The sequence below is a fragment of the Corythoichthys intestinalis genome, chromosome 11 (genome assembly GCF_030265065.1).
Source record: "Corythoichthys intestinalis isolate RoL2023-P3 chromosome 11, ASM3026506v1, whole genome shotgun sequence".
Taxonomy (NCBI): Eukaryota; Metazoa; Chordata; class Actinopteri; order Syngnathiformes; family Syngnathidae; genus Corythoichthys; species Corythoichthys intestinalis.
This window is the reverse complement of record NC_080405.1, coordinates 41,365,939-41,383,950: the sequence shown is the minus strand read 5'-3', so window position 1 is coordinate 41,383,950 and position 18,012 is coordinate 41,365,939. Positions and strand designations below refer to the sequence as shown.

The following is an 18,012-nucleotide window of genomic DNA, read 5'->3' as shown; positions in this document are numbered from 1 at the left end:
TAAATAAAATAAAAATAATAAAGTAAAATATAATAACACTTAATTAGATAATAACCAAACAACCCTCTCTGGGTTCTTCACAGAAAAAAGCCAGGAAATAAATACTATTGGGGGGAAAGAAAAAAAAAAAAAAAAAAAAAAAAAGCTCTCTGGTATTGTTCAGGGGGTCGGACCAAATGTGGAGGCGCCGCGGGCCGTAGTTTGGGGACCCCTGGTATAAACAAACATGAAGTCTCGATGACATCACCCATCGTGTTCACCAGCATCCATCCATTTCCTTTTTAGGCTACCTCCATGTCACAGTGGCCGTTTCCCATCTGCGTTGGATAAGTCTAATCATGCATACCTTCGCAGGTACATTGCATTCATCACAAAACCAGACTGTATGCAAGATTCAACAGTTTAAAAAAACCTACCGATCAGCGCAATGGAATTTTAAACATGGTAAAATGAACTTGTTGCACAGTACTTCCCCATGAAGTACTATTTAGAAAACAGTCCAAAATGTATGCATGGTGTTTATTTCCCAGCTTTGTGACATCTTTTCATCAGTTTGAATATTTAGAAGCTGAACACAGACATACAGTGAATTCACAATTTGCATAAATACATGACATGCATATAGTGACATTTCACCAGTAGAAATTCATACGTATGAAGTCACTCAGTGACCGGAAGTAATAAATACACAACTTGAATGCTTTCATTCTGCACATTACGGAGGAGCTAGTCACTTGGGACAACCTTCAGTAATGCCCTGGAATAAAACAATATGTAAAAGGTTTGATCAGATTGTGACCGGGGTTTTTTTTTTTTTGGTCTGGAACAGGGTGACTTAAAAGTTACGGTGTTAAACAATAATGACTTCTCACACAAAAACGAACTTAAAACAAAATACTAGATTATATACGGTACTCTACGTTTTTCCCTCCCCCGTCAAGTGTTTCATATTATTACCCTATTGGGAAACTGAAAACACGGGATGAATTATCATCCTTTCTGATAAGCCCTTAACAGAAATGAAATTAACATTTCTTAACGTTTTTCCAATGTTAAAATACATTGTTTACGTTAACACACCTGCTCCAGATCAAACATCTTGTATGCACAGCGATTTTAAACATTGATAAATTCACAGAGCCTGGTCAGAACATCTCATATATTTGAATGTTGTTGGTTTAGCGGCAGGTGCACCTGGTGGCCACCATCTCTTCAAACTCCTTGTAAACTAAAGTCCCGTCCTTTTCTTGAAGCCAGACGCTTAGGGGGCTGTAGTGTGAGGGAATACACGAGGGCCAGGGCACAGAGGATTTCAGCTTTTCATAAATGATGTTTTGTAGCATGGTGTGCCTGGGAGAACCATAAATATCACCGATTACCCGTGGGCAGATGCCTCTACAGTACCGGGGATTATATCTGGGGGGATAAACAATCCAGTGATCCGCTCCAAGCTGGCTAAATTGCACTCTGAAATCATACAAGGCGCAATAACTTGTTGGGAATTTCGAGGTTGGAAGAAGCTCTGGCAAATTGATGTCCAAGCTTTTATCACCTCGTTTGCTATTTGCAGATGCCCTCCTTTGCCGCTTCTTGGCTCGAAGCGCTTTGAAAATGTGATTGTTAAACTCATTTGCAGAAGGAGGAGGAGGCAATGTCTGGTTTGACGTTTTCTTGTTATCATGGAGGTAAAGCAGCAGCGGAGGAGAACCCAAGGTGAATTGCAAAGGGCCTTCGAGCTCAGCATTCCCAGCTTGTTGCTCCTTGGGGCAGATGACATTGATGTGTAGGTGGACATTCTTCGGGAATTTTGAAGGCGGCAGAAGCAGAGAAGTGATGTCGACTTCCAACCAGTTCCCTCTTTCCGTGTCATCCGCAGTGAAATTTAGAGCTCGGTAGATGCCAGGACAAAGCGGACATTTGTTGGAGTGCTCCTGCTCCTTGATGCTCAGGAAGCACACAGAGTTAATGTATGCCAAACTGTACAAAAGCGTTGCCTTCATGAGCTGCTCTTTTTCTCTGACTTGATCGAGGCTGTATGACAGATCCAGTGTAAAATTCTCTGCAAGAGAATAGGGAGAAGTCAAAGCATGGGTAAGCAAAGTGCACTGACCATTTCAAACCCGTTTGAGGTCTTTATTTGCCACTGTACGAAGATTTGTGCATTCAAAAAGAAAAATGGGAAAAGGAATCCACAATGTATGCAGTGTTGATTTTTTTTTTTACCACGCATTTTTCCAATCATTAAACAGCTTTAACAAATGTGACTTAATTCCCTCAGCTTTACAAACACCATAGACTTCAAAACTATTGACCTGACACTTCGTCATTCTATGAGTCACGCCTTACGTGACTGCAGAGGGTGACCAACACAGCCCAAAAGATCATCGGCAAATCCCTGCCTTCCCTGGCTGACATCTATGCCTCCAGATGCCTGAACAGAGCAAAACGCATAATAAAGGACACCACACACCCCGGCTTCCATCTGTTCAACCTGCTACCCTCTGGCAGGCGATACAGATCTATATCGGCTAGAACTAATAGACTTAGAGACAGCTTCTTCCCTAAAGCTGTCACAATACTCAACTCCAGTCTGCACTGAGTAACAATATCGTAAACTTTTTTTTCTTTCTCTCACTGTTAATAACCAATATTTATCACTGAAAGGTATCACACGTCACTTTTACCTATACTACTGCCGCGATCTACAAATGGACTCGTACTGTAAAACTGAAATCTGTTTTATTGCACTGTTAATAACCAATATTTATTACCGATGCTGCTATCAAATATCACTTTACCCTTACTTTTTAACCGTTTTTATATTGTTTTATCTTGCGATATGTAAATATATACATATGTAGATATATAAATATTTATATATGGACATATTTTTTAAATTTTGCAGATTGGAGACTGTATATACTATTCTGTGTGTAAGTATGTGTGCACTCTATAGGGCAGCTTTGAATTTCATAACACTTTGTGTAATGACAATAAAGGCATTCTATTCTATTACCATATGGGGCCGAGCTTCATTTAGTAAAAGTCGAAGACGGCACACGCTCATTCCAAGCTGGTTTTAAGCTTGGATTTTTGAAGAACTACAAAAGCTGAACCGCATACAAACAGGAAGGATTGTCTCAGAAGTAATTTGTTCGAGGATTCAAGGTAAATATTATATTTTTCGTACCATGCATTTTGAAACTCTTTGGAAAAAAATCAATGGGAGAAATCAGCCGCTACTGCATTGGCATCATAGTTTGCCATATTTGCGTAAAATAAACACTAAATGCACTTTTTTTTTTTTGCTTTAATCCAAGAATCGAGAAAGTTTTACATCCATATCTATGAAGAATTCGGGGATTTAAGCATTTATTCACAAGAATTTCCACCGGAAAAGCTCCGTTTACGTAAGGCGGCAGCCAGCCTCAGTCACCAACAGTATCATTGTACTTAGATTTACATAAAATAAACACTAAATGCACAATTTTTTTTGTTTTACCCAAGAATCGAGACAGTTTTACGTCCAAGCCTATGGAGAATTCGGGGATTAAGCATTTATTCACAAGAATTTTTGCCAGAAAAGCTCTGTTTACATTAGGTGGCTGCTAGCCTCATTCATTAACAGAGTAGCATTGTACTTCGACATATTTACGTAAAATAAACGCTAACTGCACGATTTCCTTGCTTTTAACCAAGAATCGAGACGGTTTTACGTCCATATCTATGAAAGATTCGGTGATTTAAGGATTTATTCACAATAATTTTCACCAGAAAAGCTCTTTACATCAGGTGGCCTGTAACGCGTGGTAGGTAGGATGCGTGCATAAAAGTAACAGAAAGGGGACAAGCTGCCACTTATGCACATTTATTAACAAAAATAAATCTACTTTGACCACTCGTCACTCGGGAGCTCAGCGGTACGCACACGCGTTCCCAGACGAACTCCAACATAAAAGTAAGCAGCAACAGAAGAACATATTCAACAAATAAAGCAGCGCCACCGCGCGGTGGATGTCAGGAGGAACACAACTTAAGGAGGAGACTGTTACAGGCTGCTAGACCCATTCACTACAACTATACAACTGTATAATGACAATAAAGGGCTTTTCTATAATAAGTTGTGACTGCATATAAAATTCATAAGTAATCTATTTATAATTGAGTCAGCATGTTTTCCTCAAGTATTAAATTTCTAATTTGAAAATTTAGCCGTTGAAAAAAATTTAAGTTGCCATTTTGGGCAAAAACTTTTATGTTAAATATTGCAATTGATCCTGAAAATATAGGTGGTGAGCTCTGCATTTGGTTATGTGTATCTAGTGTATATTCTGAGAATTTTATAGCCATCTTAAATTTTGTTATACTTATATAAAATAAATCAGGATTTTATAAGGGAATGACTAAAAAATTTCATATACGTATGGCTAAGGTAGGTCTGTTTTGGTTTTCGGTTGGTAAAAGGTTTGGTTTTGAAAATATTTGAATTTGAAGGTTTTGAAAATAGGCCCCCTACGGATCGGCCTCGTTTCCCGTGTCATGTCAATAGGTTATGACGTCTATGCAAAAACATTACAAATAGTGGCAAAATTTCACCTTATTTTAAAAGTATAACTTTACTTTTTAATACATGTGTACACTTGACAGTGGAGGGCTGTGGTGACAACATGTTAAATAAAAACACTTCGATTAATTAGAACACCAATAGACAAATGAGTACCAAACAAAAGCAGCTCAGCCAATCAACGCGTCTACGTTGGCGGCCATATTGGAAGGGGCATCATTCCCATCAAAATACTAAGCATGGACAATGAAATTAGCTCATAACTCCATTCTTAAGCGATTTTCATTGAGTTTCCTTTTTAATCAATGGCTAAATGACTTAACCAAATGCTGCTGTGGTTACTTTTCCGAAGCATGTAATGTCACGTCGCTGTTGCGCTCACCTTTATTGCTTTTGGCAAAACATTGCTCTTGCGGCTTGATTAGCCTGACGACGTCGTAGCGTGACGTCCTCTGCACCCTGGAATTTGTCTTGAACACAGCCGTCAAATATTTCATGTACTTGTGCTCAGCTTTGTTATTTTTTACGGAGGCCTGGTTCCACCACCTGGATCCTCCGTGCTCGGAAAGAGCTTTGAACAGCGGAGAGAAGATGGTGCCATATGCGGACTGACTCAAGTAGCTCACCGAGTCCGTGCGGCCCACAGAGCATCGAACAAGCGGCGGGCAGCTGCTACTGACCAGCAGAAGGAACAGCACGGCGCGAAAACAGCTGAGTGTAACTGAAATCAACATTTGTTTTTCTTATTCATCCAAAATAAACAGAAGGAACCGGCCCGAAATGCCCAAGCAAAATCGCTGCACAAAAAGCTCCAACTGTGCGCACGTGGCGCCGCTGATCAAGTAGCGCAGGTGTTGCCAATCAACCGCGTCACTCATCAAAGCAGCGATAGCGTTATTTTTTCTTCTTCGTGTTTTTTTTGGGCGGTTGACATCCTACTTGCTGGTACATTACCGCTGTTTACTGTATTGGAGTGTGGGCCAGAGTGCGTGCATTAACGAGAGTAGGGGTCCTCAAATACAAATCTCGAAGGTCCGAAATAATTTTTTTCATACAAGCATTGTCCATTTATTAATGTTGGTCAAGTACAAGGCAGGTCGAAAGTGGTAAAAGTGGTTTTCTTTTGACCAAACAAAAATACAATGTACATTCTGATTAATTAAAAATAAATGACCTAAAAAAAATTCTTCACTTAAAATAAAAATACAAAAAAAAAAAAAAAAAAAAAATACATGCAAGTACAATGTTTACACATGTACACTAAATAGACCTGTCATTAAGGTGCAAACAATAACTGTTGACAGTACATTTTGTAACTGTAAAACACTGCTGGACAAAAAAGAAAATGTGCAAGTAGTACAGTACATGTTCACATGTACAGAACATAAATGACAAGCTCTGTCCTTAATGTGCAAACCTAAGAATTATTGACAGTAGGGTTGTTCCGATCATGTTTTTTTGCTCCCGATCCGATCCCGATCGTTTTAGTTTGAGTATTTGCCGATCCCGATATTTCCCGATTCGATTGCTTTTTTTTGTGCTCCCGATTCAATTCCAATCATTCCCGATAATTTTTCCCGATCATATACATTTTGGCAATGCATTAAGAAAAAAATGAATAAAACTCGGACGAATATATACATTCAACATACAGTACATAAGTACCGTATTTGTTTATTATGACAATAAATCCTCAAGATGGCATTTACATTATTAACATTCTTTCTGTGAGAGGGATCCACGGATAGAAAGACTTGTAATCCTTAAAGGATGAATGTGACTTTGTATATTATGACTAAATATTGCCATCTAGTGTATTTGTTGAGCTTTCAGTAAATGATACTCTAGCCATTTAACTGTTCTGCCCAGATGCATGATGGGAAGTGCAACCATGACTGTGCGTAGTGGCACCAATTGACATATCTTCTCTGCGTTGGGAAATAACATTGGGTGTTAAGAAAAAAATCACCTACTACCTTTCTTCACCACATTGCTTCCCACGATATTTCTAATTGTTGAGAGAGGGATTGTAAGGCTTTAGTCAATTAAAAAAAGGTTCCAAAGACTATTAAAATTCATTCTACTCATCTTACGCTGCCTTTTAGCTCTATGTATAGGTAAAACGGCGCCATTATAGGTTGAACGCGACAATGCGTGAGTGGGTCGTGCAGCGCATGCGTTTTTTTGTTTTTTTTTCGTTTTTTTTAACCTGTCCTGTTCAGCTGTTTGACACAGAGAATGGAAGTCTAAGTGCCCGGGTTGTCTGAACAGTTTTAATGTTTCACATTGAGAGTCTGATATACTCCCATTGTGATCATTCAAAATACCTTTTTATTATGACAAAGCAGCGAACAGGAAGGGATTATGGGGGGACAGAAGAAAAGCAACACAAGAGAAGAAAGAAGAGAAACACATACACAAACAACAACAAGAAATACATAGAACATCTAGACTAATTATTAATATGCTGGTGCCATCGTCAGCGAGATGTATTTCCGGTTTACACCATGTGGGGGCCTATTGGCCAGTGAAAGAGGGGGACAGGGGTGGGGGTGTCTATAAGCTAAGTGATTGAAAGAGGTAGAGTGTACACAAATCAGTTCTGTGATCTAGAACCCAGTTATCATGTGAATCTCTTATGAATGTAAGCCCGTTGGCGACCAACCCTACGCCGCCCCATCGCAAATCCCGGCACCAGGACCCCCAACCCGAGCATGCCCTACCGTATCCCGCAGCACGTGAGCCCCACCGGACGCGCGACAGCCACGCAGACGGGTGGAGAAGTCGCGCGGGAGCCAACCCAGGGCCACGGCCCCCACTTTTCTAACGTGATTAATTTTTTAAAAATGAATTACCGCTCTTAACGCGATAAATTTGATAGCCCTACTTTAAGCCAAGACTAAAGACTCTGGATGAGTGTAAGACATTTTGTCTGTAACGTTAAATACAATTAGAAAACGATTTTATTAAAAAATATACAGTATATATATTAAAAAAAGGCATGTTTGATATTTTTTTTGCCGATTCCGATACTTTGAAAATAATGTGATTGGACCACATCTTTAATTGACAGTAACTTCAACTGTAAAACACTGCTCAATGAGAGAAATGGCATTTGGGGTCACAAAGCTGTTTACTCACATCATCAGCCAGGACTTAGTGTGTCTTGTGGTTGATGAATCTGAGAGATTTGTTTGATTTTTCTTGTCATTTCCTCCTTTTCTTTTCCTTCAAACATTGCTGACATCACTTCATTCATACACTCTTTAATTATTTCTCCATCAGAGAACAGCGTCTTATGTTTGGCCAACACCCACGACCCTCTGAGTAAGCACTGTGTTGCAATTTGTTGTTGTGTCATAGATTTAACAATAACCTTGCTTGACTCTTGATATGACTGCCTCAACCTGTTAATTTTTTGCCTTCTCAATTCTGATTTAGGAGGAAACTTCTGTTTAAAAGAGCTCTGCTCTTTAAAATAATGGACTCCCGTATTTTCTCTTTTTCTCAGAGCAACTGTCTTTAAGCATATTAAGTACATAGGTTTGGTACTTGCAGTTGGTAAAATAGACGCTTATTTGTCAGTCCATTCCTCATTGAAACGGCGATTTTCGTTGTCCACTTCTCTTGGTCAGCTTTGTGTATGACATGTTGTTAGATTCGGTCTTCTAGTGGTGGCATGTAAACAAACATTGCAAAGTGCCGGGTGCGACTCGTGTTTCACACTGCTGCGGTCTGTCCACTCTAGCTAGCAGCATGCAGGCTCTCTCAGCCTATCAGCGCATCAATGCACGCTCTCTCAGCCAATCAGCGCATCCATGCAGGCTCTCTCAGCCAATCAGCGCATCATTGTCATAGATGTGACAACAGAAGTGGGAACAAGGAAGAAATTTGACTAAAAATGAAACCAAATTTAGCGATAGAATAGTAGCGCATAGCGATAGATCGGCGATTCTTACAAATAATATATGTTTAAAAAACTATTTTTTCAAAATAAGTGCCTTTTTGCTCTGGGTCCGCAGAGAGGTGTGCCATGGTCCGGTCCTGGACCGTGGTCCGCTAATTGAGGACCTCGGAACTAGCGTATTAGGGTGCCAAAATAAATAGACAAATTAAACAAACAAATCCAAGCACCTATATTCTGCTTTTCCATCTTGGTTTTTTTTCCCCCACACTGCAACCGACATTTTAATTTCATTTCTTCAATTTTCAGTATATTTTTAGCGTTACCCCCTTCCACTCCACATTCCCAAACTCGTGCTCTTTACCTTCCCACAATATAAACCTTCATTTTAAAATCTAACTTGGTTTTGAGCCTTATCTCCTGAATGCAAATAACTGTAGAGGCCCTTGATTGTTTTGTCACAAATATCTTAAATACCTATCCATTTGCCCTTACACATCTTCATTCCTTTGTAACAGCAACAACAGTGGAGGTTCTAGGGGTTTTCTGAAACAGCCCACATGTAACCCTCGGGGGCCAAGTGTCACCGCCATCTTTGTTCATTGTTTGTTTTGTTTAACAAGGCAATATGTACGCAGATTATTCTGCATGTGGCAGTAAACCCATTTTTGTGTAAGCAAAGATGAACCAGTGTAGTTTATCTCCGTTAAGTTGGCCCTTCAGACAAAAACGTATATAAAAAATGATGTCAATCGTTTGTGCTACATATGTGCTTGTTTGTGCAGTAAAAAGTTTTGTTTGTGCTGCTATCGTTTTTGAGATATTTACAATTATTTTATAGGTCAATCTGAGGTCAACCAACCCCCCCATTTTGATTAGAAATGGCTAAAAATAGTGTCAATCGTTTGTGCTGTAAAATGTTTTGTTTGTGCCGCAACAGCTTTGTAGATATTACGCTTTTAATTTGTAGTAATGATGTCACGCAGCACTCCATCTATGGCGGAACGGAACCGCGATGGTGCCGTTCATTTGTGCTAGGTTTGTGCTGTAAAAACATTCGTATGTGCTGCTATCGTTTCATAGATATTGAGATCTTAATTTCGAGTGATCTCGTCACTCGCAGCCATTCCGTACTCTAATGCTACATTCGAGGAAGGTGAGAAGTCGGACTTATCTCACTTGGATGCACAAACGAAGCACAAACGATTGACATCATTTTTATTCAAATGGGCTGGTCGACCTTAGATTGACCTATATAGTAATAATATCTAAAAAATGACAGCAGCACAAACAAAACTTTTTACAGCACGCTCGTAGCATAAATGATTGACATCATTTTTATATAAAGTTGCATCTGATGGGGAATTTTTAATCATGCTGTGTGCAAGTAAGAATACAATACATGGAACAATATTGTGGGTATTAAAATCCTCACAGAACACAGTAAACATGACAAAGGACATTTAAATGGTTTTGATTGGACTTCCTATTTTGAAAAATGTTGTAATTTTGAGTTGGGTCAAACACAGTTATAACTGAAAAAATCGCTAGACCAATTTCAATGACAATATGCCATTTGTGTCTAATCAAAAACCCAACTACAGCACTTGAGGCTTCTTTGCCAGAGAATGGGCCCATACTCTCGTATCCATGACAACCACATGTCCACCAAGAAAATGACCTGATCTGCATTACCAACTCCACACATACCCTCAAAATACAAATGAACTTTCAATTCCACAATAAACATGTGCGCACAGTACTTTTATTCTCTCATCCTGTTCTAGGCATGAAACAGAAAAAAACAGACAATCAGTACAGTTGAATTGGATGTCTAATTCCGTCAATGGCAGTGAATGAGCTAATTATGAATGAAAACTTGTGTCCTGTATGATAAAGTGTGCAAATCAATTTATGGTAAAGCAACCGTGTTACAAATAATGTTGCACTGATGCCATTTTTTGGCTTCTGACATGGTATCGACCAATGCCGGTACTGTACCGATACCATGTTTAAAAAATAAATAAATAAATAAATAAATACAGTGCTGGCCAAAAGTATTGGCACCCCTGGAATTCTGTCAGATAATGATCAATTTCTCCCAGAAAATGATTGCATTTACAAATGCTTTGGTAGTAATATCTTCTTTTATTTTGCTTGCAACGAAAAAACACAAACTAGAATGGAAAAAAAAAAAAATCATAATTTAACACAAAACTCCAAAAATGGGCCGAACAAAAGTATTGGCACCCTTTGAAAAATCGTGAGATGCTTCTCTAATTTGTGTAATTAACAGCACCTGTTACTTACCTGTGGCACATAACAGGTGATGGCAATAACTAAATCACACTTGCAGCCAGTTAAAATGGATTAAAGTGACTCAACCTGTGTCCTTGTGTGTACCACATTGAGCATGGAGAAAAAAAGAAGACCAAAGAACTGTCTGAGGACTTGAGAAGCAAAATTGTGAGAACGCATGGGCTATCTCAAGGCTACAAGTCCATCTCCAAAGACTTGAATGTTCCTGTGTCTACCTTGCGCAGTGTCATCAATAAGTGTAAAGCCCATGTACAATTATAATGATTTAATTTTTTTTCATTCTCTTTTTTGTTTTTTCATTGCAAACAAAATAAATCAAGCTATTACTACCAAAGCAATTTCTGGGGGAAATTGAGCATTACTATCTGACAGAATTGCAGGGGTGCCAATACTTTTGGCCAGCACAATATATCATTTTTTTGTTTTTCTTCTCATATTAGATTACTGCATACTCACTTGATTGTAAAGTAATTGCTATTAAGTCAGACACTGCTTAACTCATTGTTTGCTAATGATGGCGCTAGACATGTAGTCCGTTTGAAGTGGAAGAGGCGGCAGCGAATTTGTTTGTTCATTCGCTGCCACTGCTCCCACTTCAAATTGACTAGACCTCTACTAGTGATAAACTCATTGAAATTCACAGAACATGTATGATTGGACGCCACACAAATGGAACTCTATCGTTATCTTGGGAAAGGCGACAATTGTTCCTTTATTACAGCAGTCTGCATACACTGTAAAAAACAACCTACAGAATTCTAGTTTATTGGTTACCTTACCCAAGATGGCCGCCAGCTACTCTGTAAAAAACAACCTATAGAATTTACTCAATAAAATTGAGGTAACAATTCACATCCAGTTTGATAGTGTAAATTTTACCTAATTTGCTTTAAAAAATGGGTAAAATTTTCTCAATGAAATTGAGGTAACAATTTACACTCTGTTTGATAGTGTACTGTAAATTTTACCCAATTTACTTTAAAAATTGGGTAAAATTTACACTATCAATCAAACACTCTGTTTGATAGTGTAAATTTTACCCAATTTACTTAAAAAATTGGGTAAAATTTACACTATCAATCTGAGTTTAAATTGTTACCTCAATTTTATTGAGTAAATTCTATAGGTTGTTTTTTACAGTGTAGCTGGCGGCCATCTTGGGTAAGGTAACCAATATTTGGCAAACTAGATGACAAAAAGTACATATTTACAAGTACATTTTTTTCTTAATACCCATGACATAATTTTTTTGCCAAATCGGTACTGATACCAATGCTAGTATCGATATATCAATGCAACACTTACAAGTGAGGTACAGAAGCTCATAACTGCAGACGACATGTAGTACTAATGAAGTGCTAGACTGTTTAAAAAAAAAAGGTTAAAATGAATTAAAATTAGCTGTTTTGACAGAATTTTACTGTTAACAAATGGGAAAACCATAAAAAGTTTACTATTAAATAAACAACAAACTACCGTGAAAGGAACTTTTTTTTTTTCTACAAAGTATAAATCCAAGTTTTTTCACCATAACTTTCAGTTGTACAGGGTGTCCATAAAGTCTCTTTACCATTTCAAAAATGTATTAAAAATGCAACTGATTAGATATTCTATTCAGATTTGTTATATTTAATTCAGTGTTTATTGAAGTTTTTTTTTTTTTTTTACCTCTTTTAATCACTTCTACATGGGCGCCATTAGTTGCACGAAGAACAAATGACTCCTCTGCAAATGTTTACCTTGACCTTTTAACTGAATATGTGGCACCACAATTGAATGACTTTCAACCAACCATCTTTTTCAGCAAGATGGTGCACCCCCACATTGAGGGCTGCATGTTTGTGGGTTCCTCAATCAAACATTTCCAGCCCGATGGATTGGAAGGTATGAGCCAATTCCTTGGCCGCCACGTTCACCAGATATCACTACCCTGGACTTCTTTCTGTGGGGCTATGTTAAAGATATCGTGTATCGAACAAAGATAAGGGACATTACAGACCTTAAACCAGTGCTTCTCATTTATTTTCTGTTATGCCCCCCACTTCAAGATGTAAACGTTCTGCGCCCCCCCCAACTCTCTGCCGCCAGTATAAATATACTGTAGTATCATTTGTATATAAAATTCTTATTTTTATAAGTACACCTCTGCATAACTGTGTTCTTTTTAATATTAAAAGAAAAAAGTAATATAGATCAACTTTCAATAAAGTGTAAAAATAAAAAACATCCATACTGTAAAAATACAGTCAAGTTAGATAGTTTGACTGTTGCATACTGAAAATTAAAAATGATTAAAATAAATAAATAATAATAAATTCAAATTGATCAGCAACATTAACTCATAAGGATAAAATGCCAAACAATTAGACAGAAAAAAACAAAAATTAATAGAACAAAAACGACAGTGTCATTGGACGGAGGGACAGTTTTTATTTTCGCTGCAGGCAGTATCAGCTCCTTTGCTATGGTGTGGGGTTATTTTGCACTGAGCAACTAGGTATGCCACCTTATATGATGCTGACAGTGCTTGCTGGTTTGCTTAGGTAACACGGATTGTTGGCAATATTTGGCACGTTTTCGCCCAAAAAAAAAAAAAAATCCTGCTGTCCGTTGCAGACATTTTTAGACAAAGTAAACAGACTGGTCTTTCCTCGTCTCCCATTGTACTAAAAGTCAAAGCCAAATGTTGCATACGCTTCGTCATATTTCCTTGTCTTAGCTTTTCAAATCTCCGATGCGCTTTGCTGTGTGCGCTTGTTTGGCTCAAAAATACTGCGCACACGCCGAAAATGAGAGTGGCACTGCCACCCACTGAGTGGATGTGAAATTACACTTTATTCTAGTACGGCAAAAAAGTATGTTCCCCAAGGTCATACACACCACCTACAGCATCACTCTGCACCCCCCTGGGCGAGCTCGCTCCACTATTTGAGAAGTACTGCCTTAAGCGAAGGGTTACTGATGCCATTGCCACAATTTATGAGGCTATGTTACAGCGAACATGGCAAGGAATCAAGTACCGTCTTGATGTGCTTCGTGCAACCAATGGTGCCCATGTAGAAGTGTATTAAAAGAGATTAAAAAAACTTCAATAAACGCTGAATACATTAGAACAAATCTGAATAAAATATATCTAATCAATTGCAATTTTAATACATTTTTGAAATGGTAAAGAGACTTTATGGACACCCTGTATAATCTACTATAAAATTTACAGTTACTGAAGCACTATCCCATTACTTCATATTTTTTTACCGTATTTTTTTAAAGGTAATAGTCTGGAACCACACCTGCACTGTAGATGTCAAATTGATATCATTTTATAAAGGTACTAGTAGTGCTAGAACAATTTTGCCACATTAGTAACAACTCATTCGACAATGCCAAATTTGTCCGAAAGAAAACAGAGAAGCCACATCCAATTTCTTGTTAAGATAAAACACACAAGAAATGATTATCAAAAGTCCTGAATAAGTCTTGTTGCGTGCTTCTGCTTTCTGTGAGGCTGAAACAGCTTACTGATAGTGTTGAGAGCTTTCGGCTGCTCCCGGTAATCCTCATCATCTGTCTTGTCCCAGTATTTAGACAGCTGCACACCTCCCACAAGAGCCCTGACCTCCTCTGACACCCCCATTCCCAGGTAGTGGCAGGCCTTCTTGCCGTCATTGTCCCTCTCATTGACTCTGGCTCCATACTGTCGCACCAGAAGAAGCATGACCTCCGCGTGGCCGTGTATGGCGGCGATGTGAAGAGGCGTGTAGCCCCCGTGGGTTTTGCTGTTGACATTAACGTGTGTCCCTCTACTATGGGCGACGTCCATCAGCTTGTGGACCATCTCGCCGTTTCCATCTTTGGCAGCCCAATGCAGCGCTGTAAAGCCTGAGATGAAATCCTTCTTCTGGGCCAAGCGGGCATCCTGCAAGAGCATGGCGTGGACGTGCCCCCACAGCCCAGAGGCGCACTTTACCAGCCATTCATGGGTCAGAGGTTCCAATGGCACCGGACCACAGCACTCGGCTTCATCGGCCTGCCTTTGACTCTTCTTCAGGTCAGTGTTGCTGCATATTTGCAGGGCTTTGGCTCCATTGCAAGATGGGAAATGAGGTTGTGATGTCGATTTTGGTATCTCTTGAAGTGCACACATTTGATTAGGAGAAGTGACTGCTATGACAGCAAACACAGCTTCTGATGATCGACTGCCCGCGTGATCTCCACAAATGTTCAAGACTTTCAGAGTTGTCTCAGAGCTGCTTCTTTGCAAGTTCATGTGCGACAGGTAGCGCGCATTCCTCTCATTCTCCATGTCTGGATTACCGATTTGAGCATCCTGTATTGGATTGGGCGATGCGCAAGAAACAGTCGAGGTGGAACAAGGCACATCTTTCACAAAGTCCCGGTACCGTTTTTTGACCGCCACGTATTTCACCCCGTCGGTTTGACGAACCACGGCCACGCTGTTGACCAACTTCTTGAACAGCTCCCTATTGTGTTGCTTCTCCGCGGGCGAGCCGCCGTGGATGAGAGCGCCGAAGTGGGCGAGCAGCTCGGCGTTCCTCACCGTTCCGCCCCGCTCCAGTAAAAAAGACAAAACGGACTCTTGTGTTAAAGCCATTGTGTTGTAGTCCGACCGGGACGCGAGGTGGAATAAAGCCTCGTAGAAGGCTGGGATTATCTCCTCCCAGTTTTGTGTGTGTGCGCGGCGGCTCCAACCTGCTACTTCCGGCCCCCCCTCTTTAACTCCCAGTAATATATTCTCGGTCTTTACATCTCGTCATCATTAAACCTTTCATGCACCAAATATGTTTTTTTTCTGAAACGTTTTTATTACGTGTATACAGGACAGTTCTCAAACCTGCTGTCAAGGGGCAAATGGCGGGCCGTTGGACAATATTTTGCTGATCCCATTTGACATGATATTGTTATAGTGTTGCCCACATGTACTTTGAGATGGGCAATAAGAGAATATATAAATAATTTAAAATACATTGAATTAAATAAGTGAAGGATCCATTTTGGGGGGAAATAAATTACAGTATTTAAATAGTACTAAATAGAAAGTTTAAAGAAAAAACAGTCCTGAGTAATTGAAAATATAAATAATTATAAATACAATCAATTTAATGGAAAACAAATATAAACGTCCAAAAATTAATTTAAATAAATTATATAATTTAAATAATTAACAATTAAATACTACATATACAGATACTAGTCCTTCTAAGAAAAATAGCATATTGTGATAAAGTTCATTATTTTCAGTAATGTACTGATAAATATTAGACTTTCATATATTTTAGATTCATTACACATAACTGAAGTAGTTCAAGCCTTTTATTGTTTTAATATTGATGATTTTAGCAAAAAAGTTAAGAAAAACCAAAACTACTTCAGTTGTGTGTAATGAATCTAAAATATATGAAAGTCTAATGTTTATCAGTACATTACAGAAAATAATGAAGTTTATCAAAATATGCTATTTTTTGAGAAGGACCAGTGTGTATATATATATATATATATATATATATATATATATATATATATATATATATATATATATATATATATATATATATATATATATATAATATGTACACACAATGGGCAAATAAGTATTTAGTCAACCACTAATTGTGCAAGTTCTCCCACTTGAAAATATTAGAGAGGCCTGTATTTGTCATCATGGGTAAACCTCAACCATGGGAGACAGAATGTGGAAAAAAAAAAAAACAGAAAATCACATTGTTTGATTTGTAAAGAATTTATTTCCAAATTAGAGTGGAAAATAAGTATTTTGGTCACCTACAAATTCTGGCTGTCAAAGAGGTCTAACTTCTTCTAACGAGGTCTAACGAGGCTCCACTCATTACCTGTATTAATGGCACCTGTTTTAACTCATTATTGGTATAAAAGACACCTGTCGACAACCTCAGTCAGTCACACTCCAAACTCCACTATGGCCAAGACAAAAGAGTTGTCAAAGGACACCAGAGAAAAAATTGTAGACCTGCACCAGGCTGAGAAGACTGAATCTGCAATAGGTAAAACACTTGGTGTAAAGAAATCAACTGTGGGAGCAATTATTTGAAAATGGAAGACATACAAGACCACTGATAATCTCCCTCGATGTGGGGCGCCATGCAAGATCTCACTCCGCGGCGTCAAAATGATAACAAGACGCTGAGCAAAAATCCCAGAACAACACGGGGGGACCTAGTGAATGACCTACAGAGAGCTGGGTTCACAGTAACAAAGGCTACTGTCAGTAACACAATGCGCCGGCAGGGACTCAAATCCTGCACTGCCAGACGTGTCCCCCTGCTGAAAAAAATACACGTCGAGGCCTGTCTGCTGTACGCTAGAGAGCATTTGGATGATCCAGAAGAGGACTGGGAGAATGTGTTATGGTCAGATGAAACCAAAATAGAACTTTTTGGTAGAAAAACAGGTTCTCGTGTTTGGAGGAGAAAGAATACTGAATTGCATCTGAAGAACACCATACCCACTGTGAAGCATGGGGGTGGAAAAATCATGCTTTGGGGCTGTTTTTCTGCAAAGGGACCAGGACGACTGATCTGTGTAAAGGGAAGAATGAATGGGGCCATGTATCGGGAGATTTTGAGTGAAAATCTCCTTCCATCAGCAAGGGCATTGAAGACTATACGTGGCTGGGTCTTTCAGCATGACAATGATCCCAAACACACAGCCAGGGCAACAAAGGAGTGGCTTCGTAAGAAGCATTTCAAGGTCCTGGAGTGGCCTAGCCATTCTCCAGATCTCAACCCCATAGAAAATCTGTGGAGGGAGTTGAAAGTCCGCATTGCCCAACGACAGCCCCAAAACATCACTGCTCTAGAGGAGATCTGCATGGAGGAATGGGCCAAAATACCAGCAACAGTGTCTGAAAAGCTTGTGAAGAGTTACAGAAAACGTTCGGCCTCCGTTATTGCCAACAAAGGGTACATAACAAAGTATTGAGATGAACTTTTGGTATTGACCAAATACTTATTTTCCACCATGATTTTCAAATAAATTATTTAAAAATCAAACAATGTGATTTCCCCCCCCCCCCCACATTCTGTCTCCCATGGTTGAGGTTTACCCATATTGACAATTACAGGCCTCTCTAATATTTTCAAGTGGGAGAACTGGTGGTTGACTAAATACTTATTTGCCCATTGTGTGTACATATATATTTATAATATAATATAATATAATATGTGTGTGC

At 39.0% G+C, this 18,012-nt stretch overlaps 2 protein-coding genes across 2 annotated transcripts; both read right to left on the bottom strand.

Moving 5' to 3' along the window:
- Positions 1–505: 505 nt before the first annotated feature.
- Positions 506–5,449, bottom strand: LOC130924132 (growth/differentiation factor 9-like). The gene is made up of 2 exons (XM_057850486.1): positions 4,947–5,449; positions 506–2,059 (listed from the first exon to the last, which is right to left on the bottom strand). Exons 1-2 carry the CDS (start codon positions 5,296–5,298, stop codon positions 1,179–1,181), a joined length of 1,233 nt encoding a protein of 410 aa, XP_057706469.1. The 5' UTR covers positions 5,299–5,449; the 3' UTR covers positions 506–1,178.
- Positions 5,450–11,921: 6,472 nt separating this feature from the next.
- On the bottom strand, positions 11,922–15,882 carry sowahab (sosondowah ankyrin repeat domain family member Ab). The gene has a single exon (XM_057850560.1). It carries the CDS (start codon positions 15,397–15,399, stop codon positions 14,245–14,247), a length of 1,155 nt encoding a protein of 384 aa, XP_057706543.1. The 5' UTR covers positions 15,400–15,882; the 3' UTR covers positions 11,922–14,244.
- Between the last annotated feature and the right edge of the window lie 2,130 nt (positions 15,883–18,012).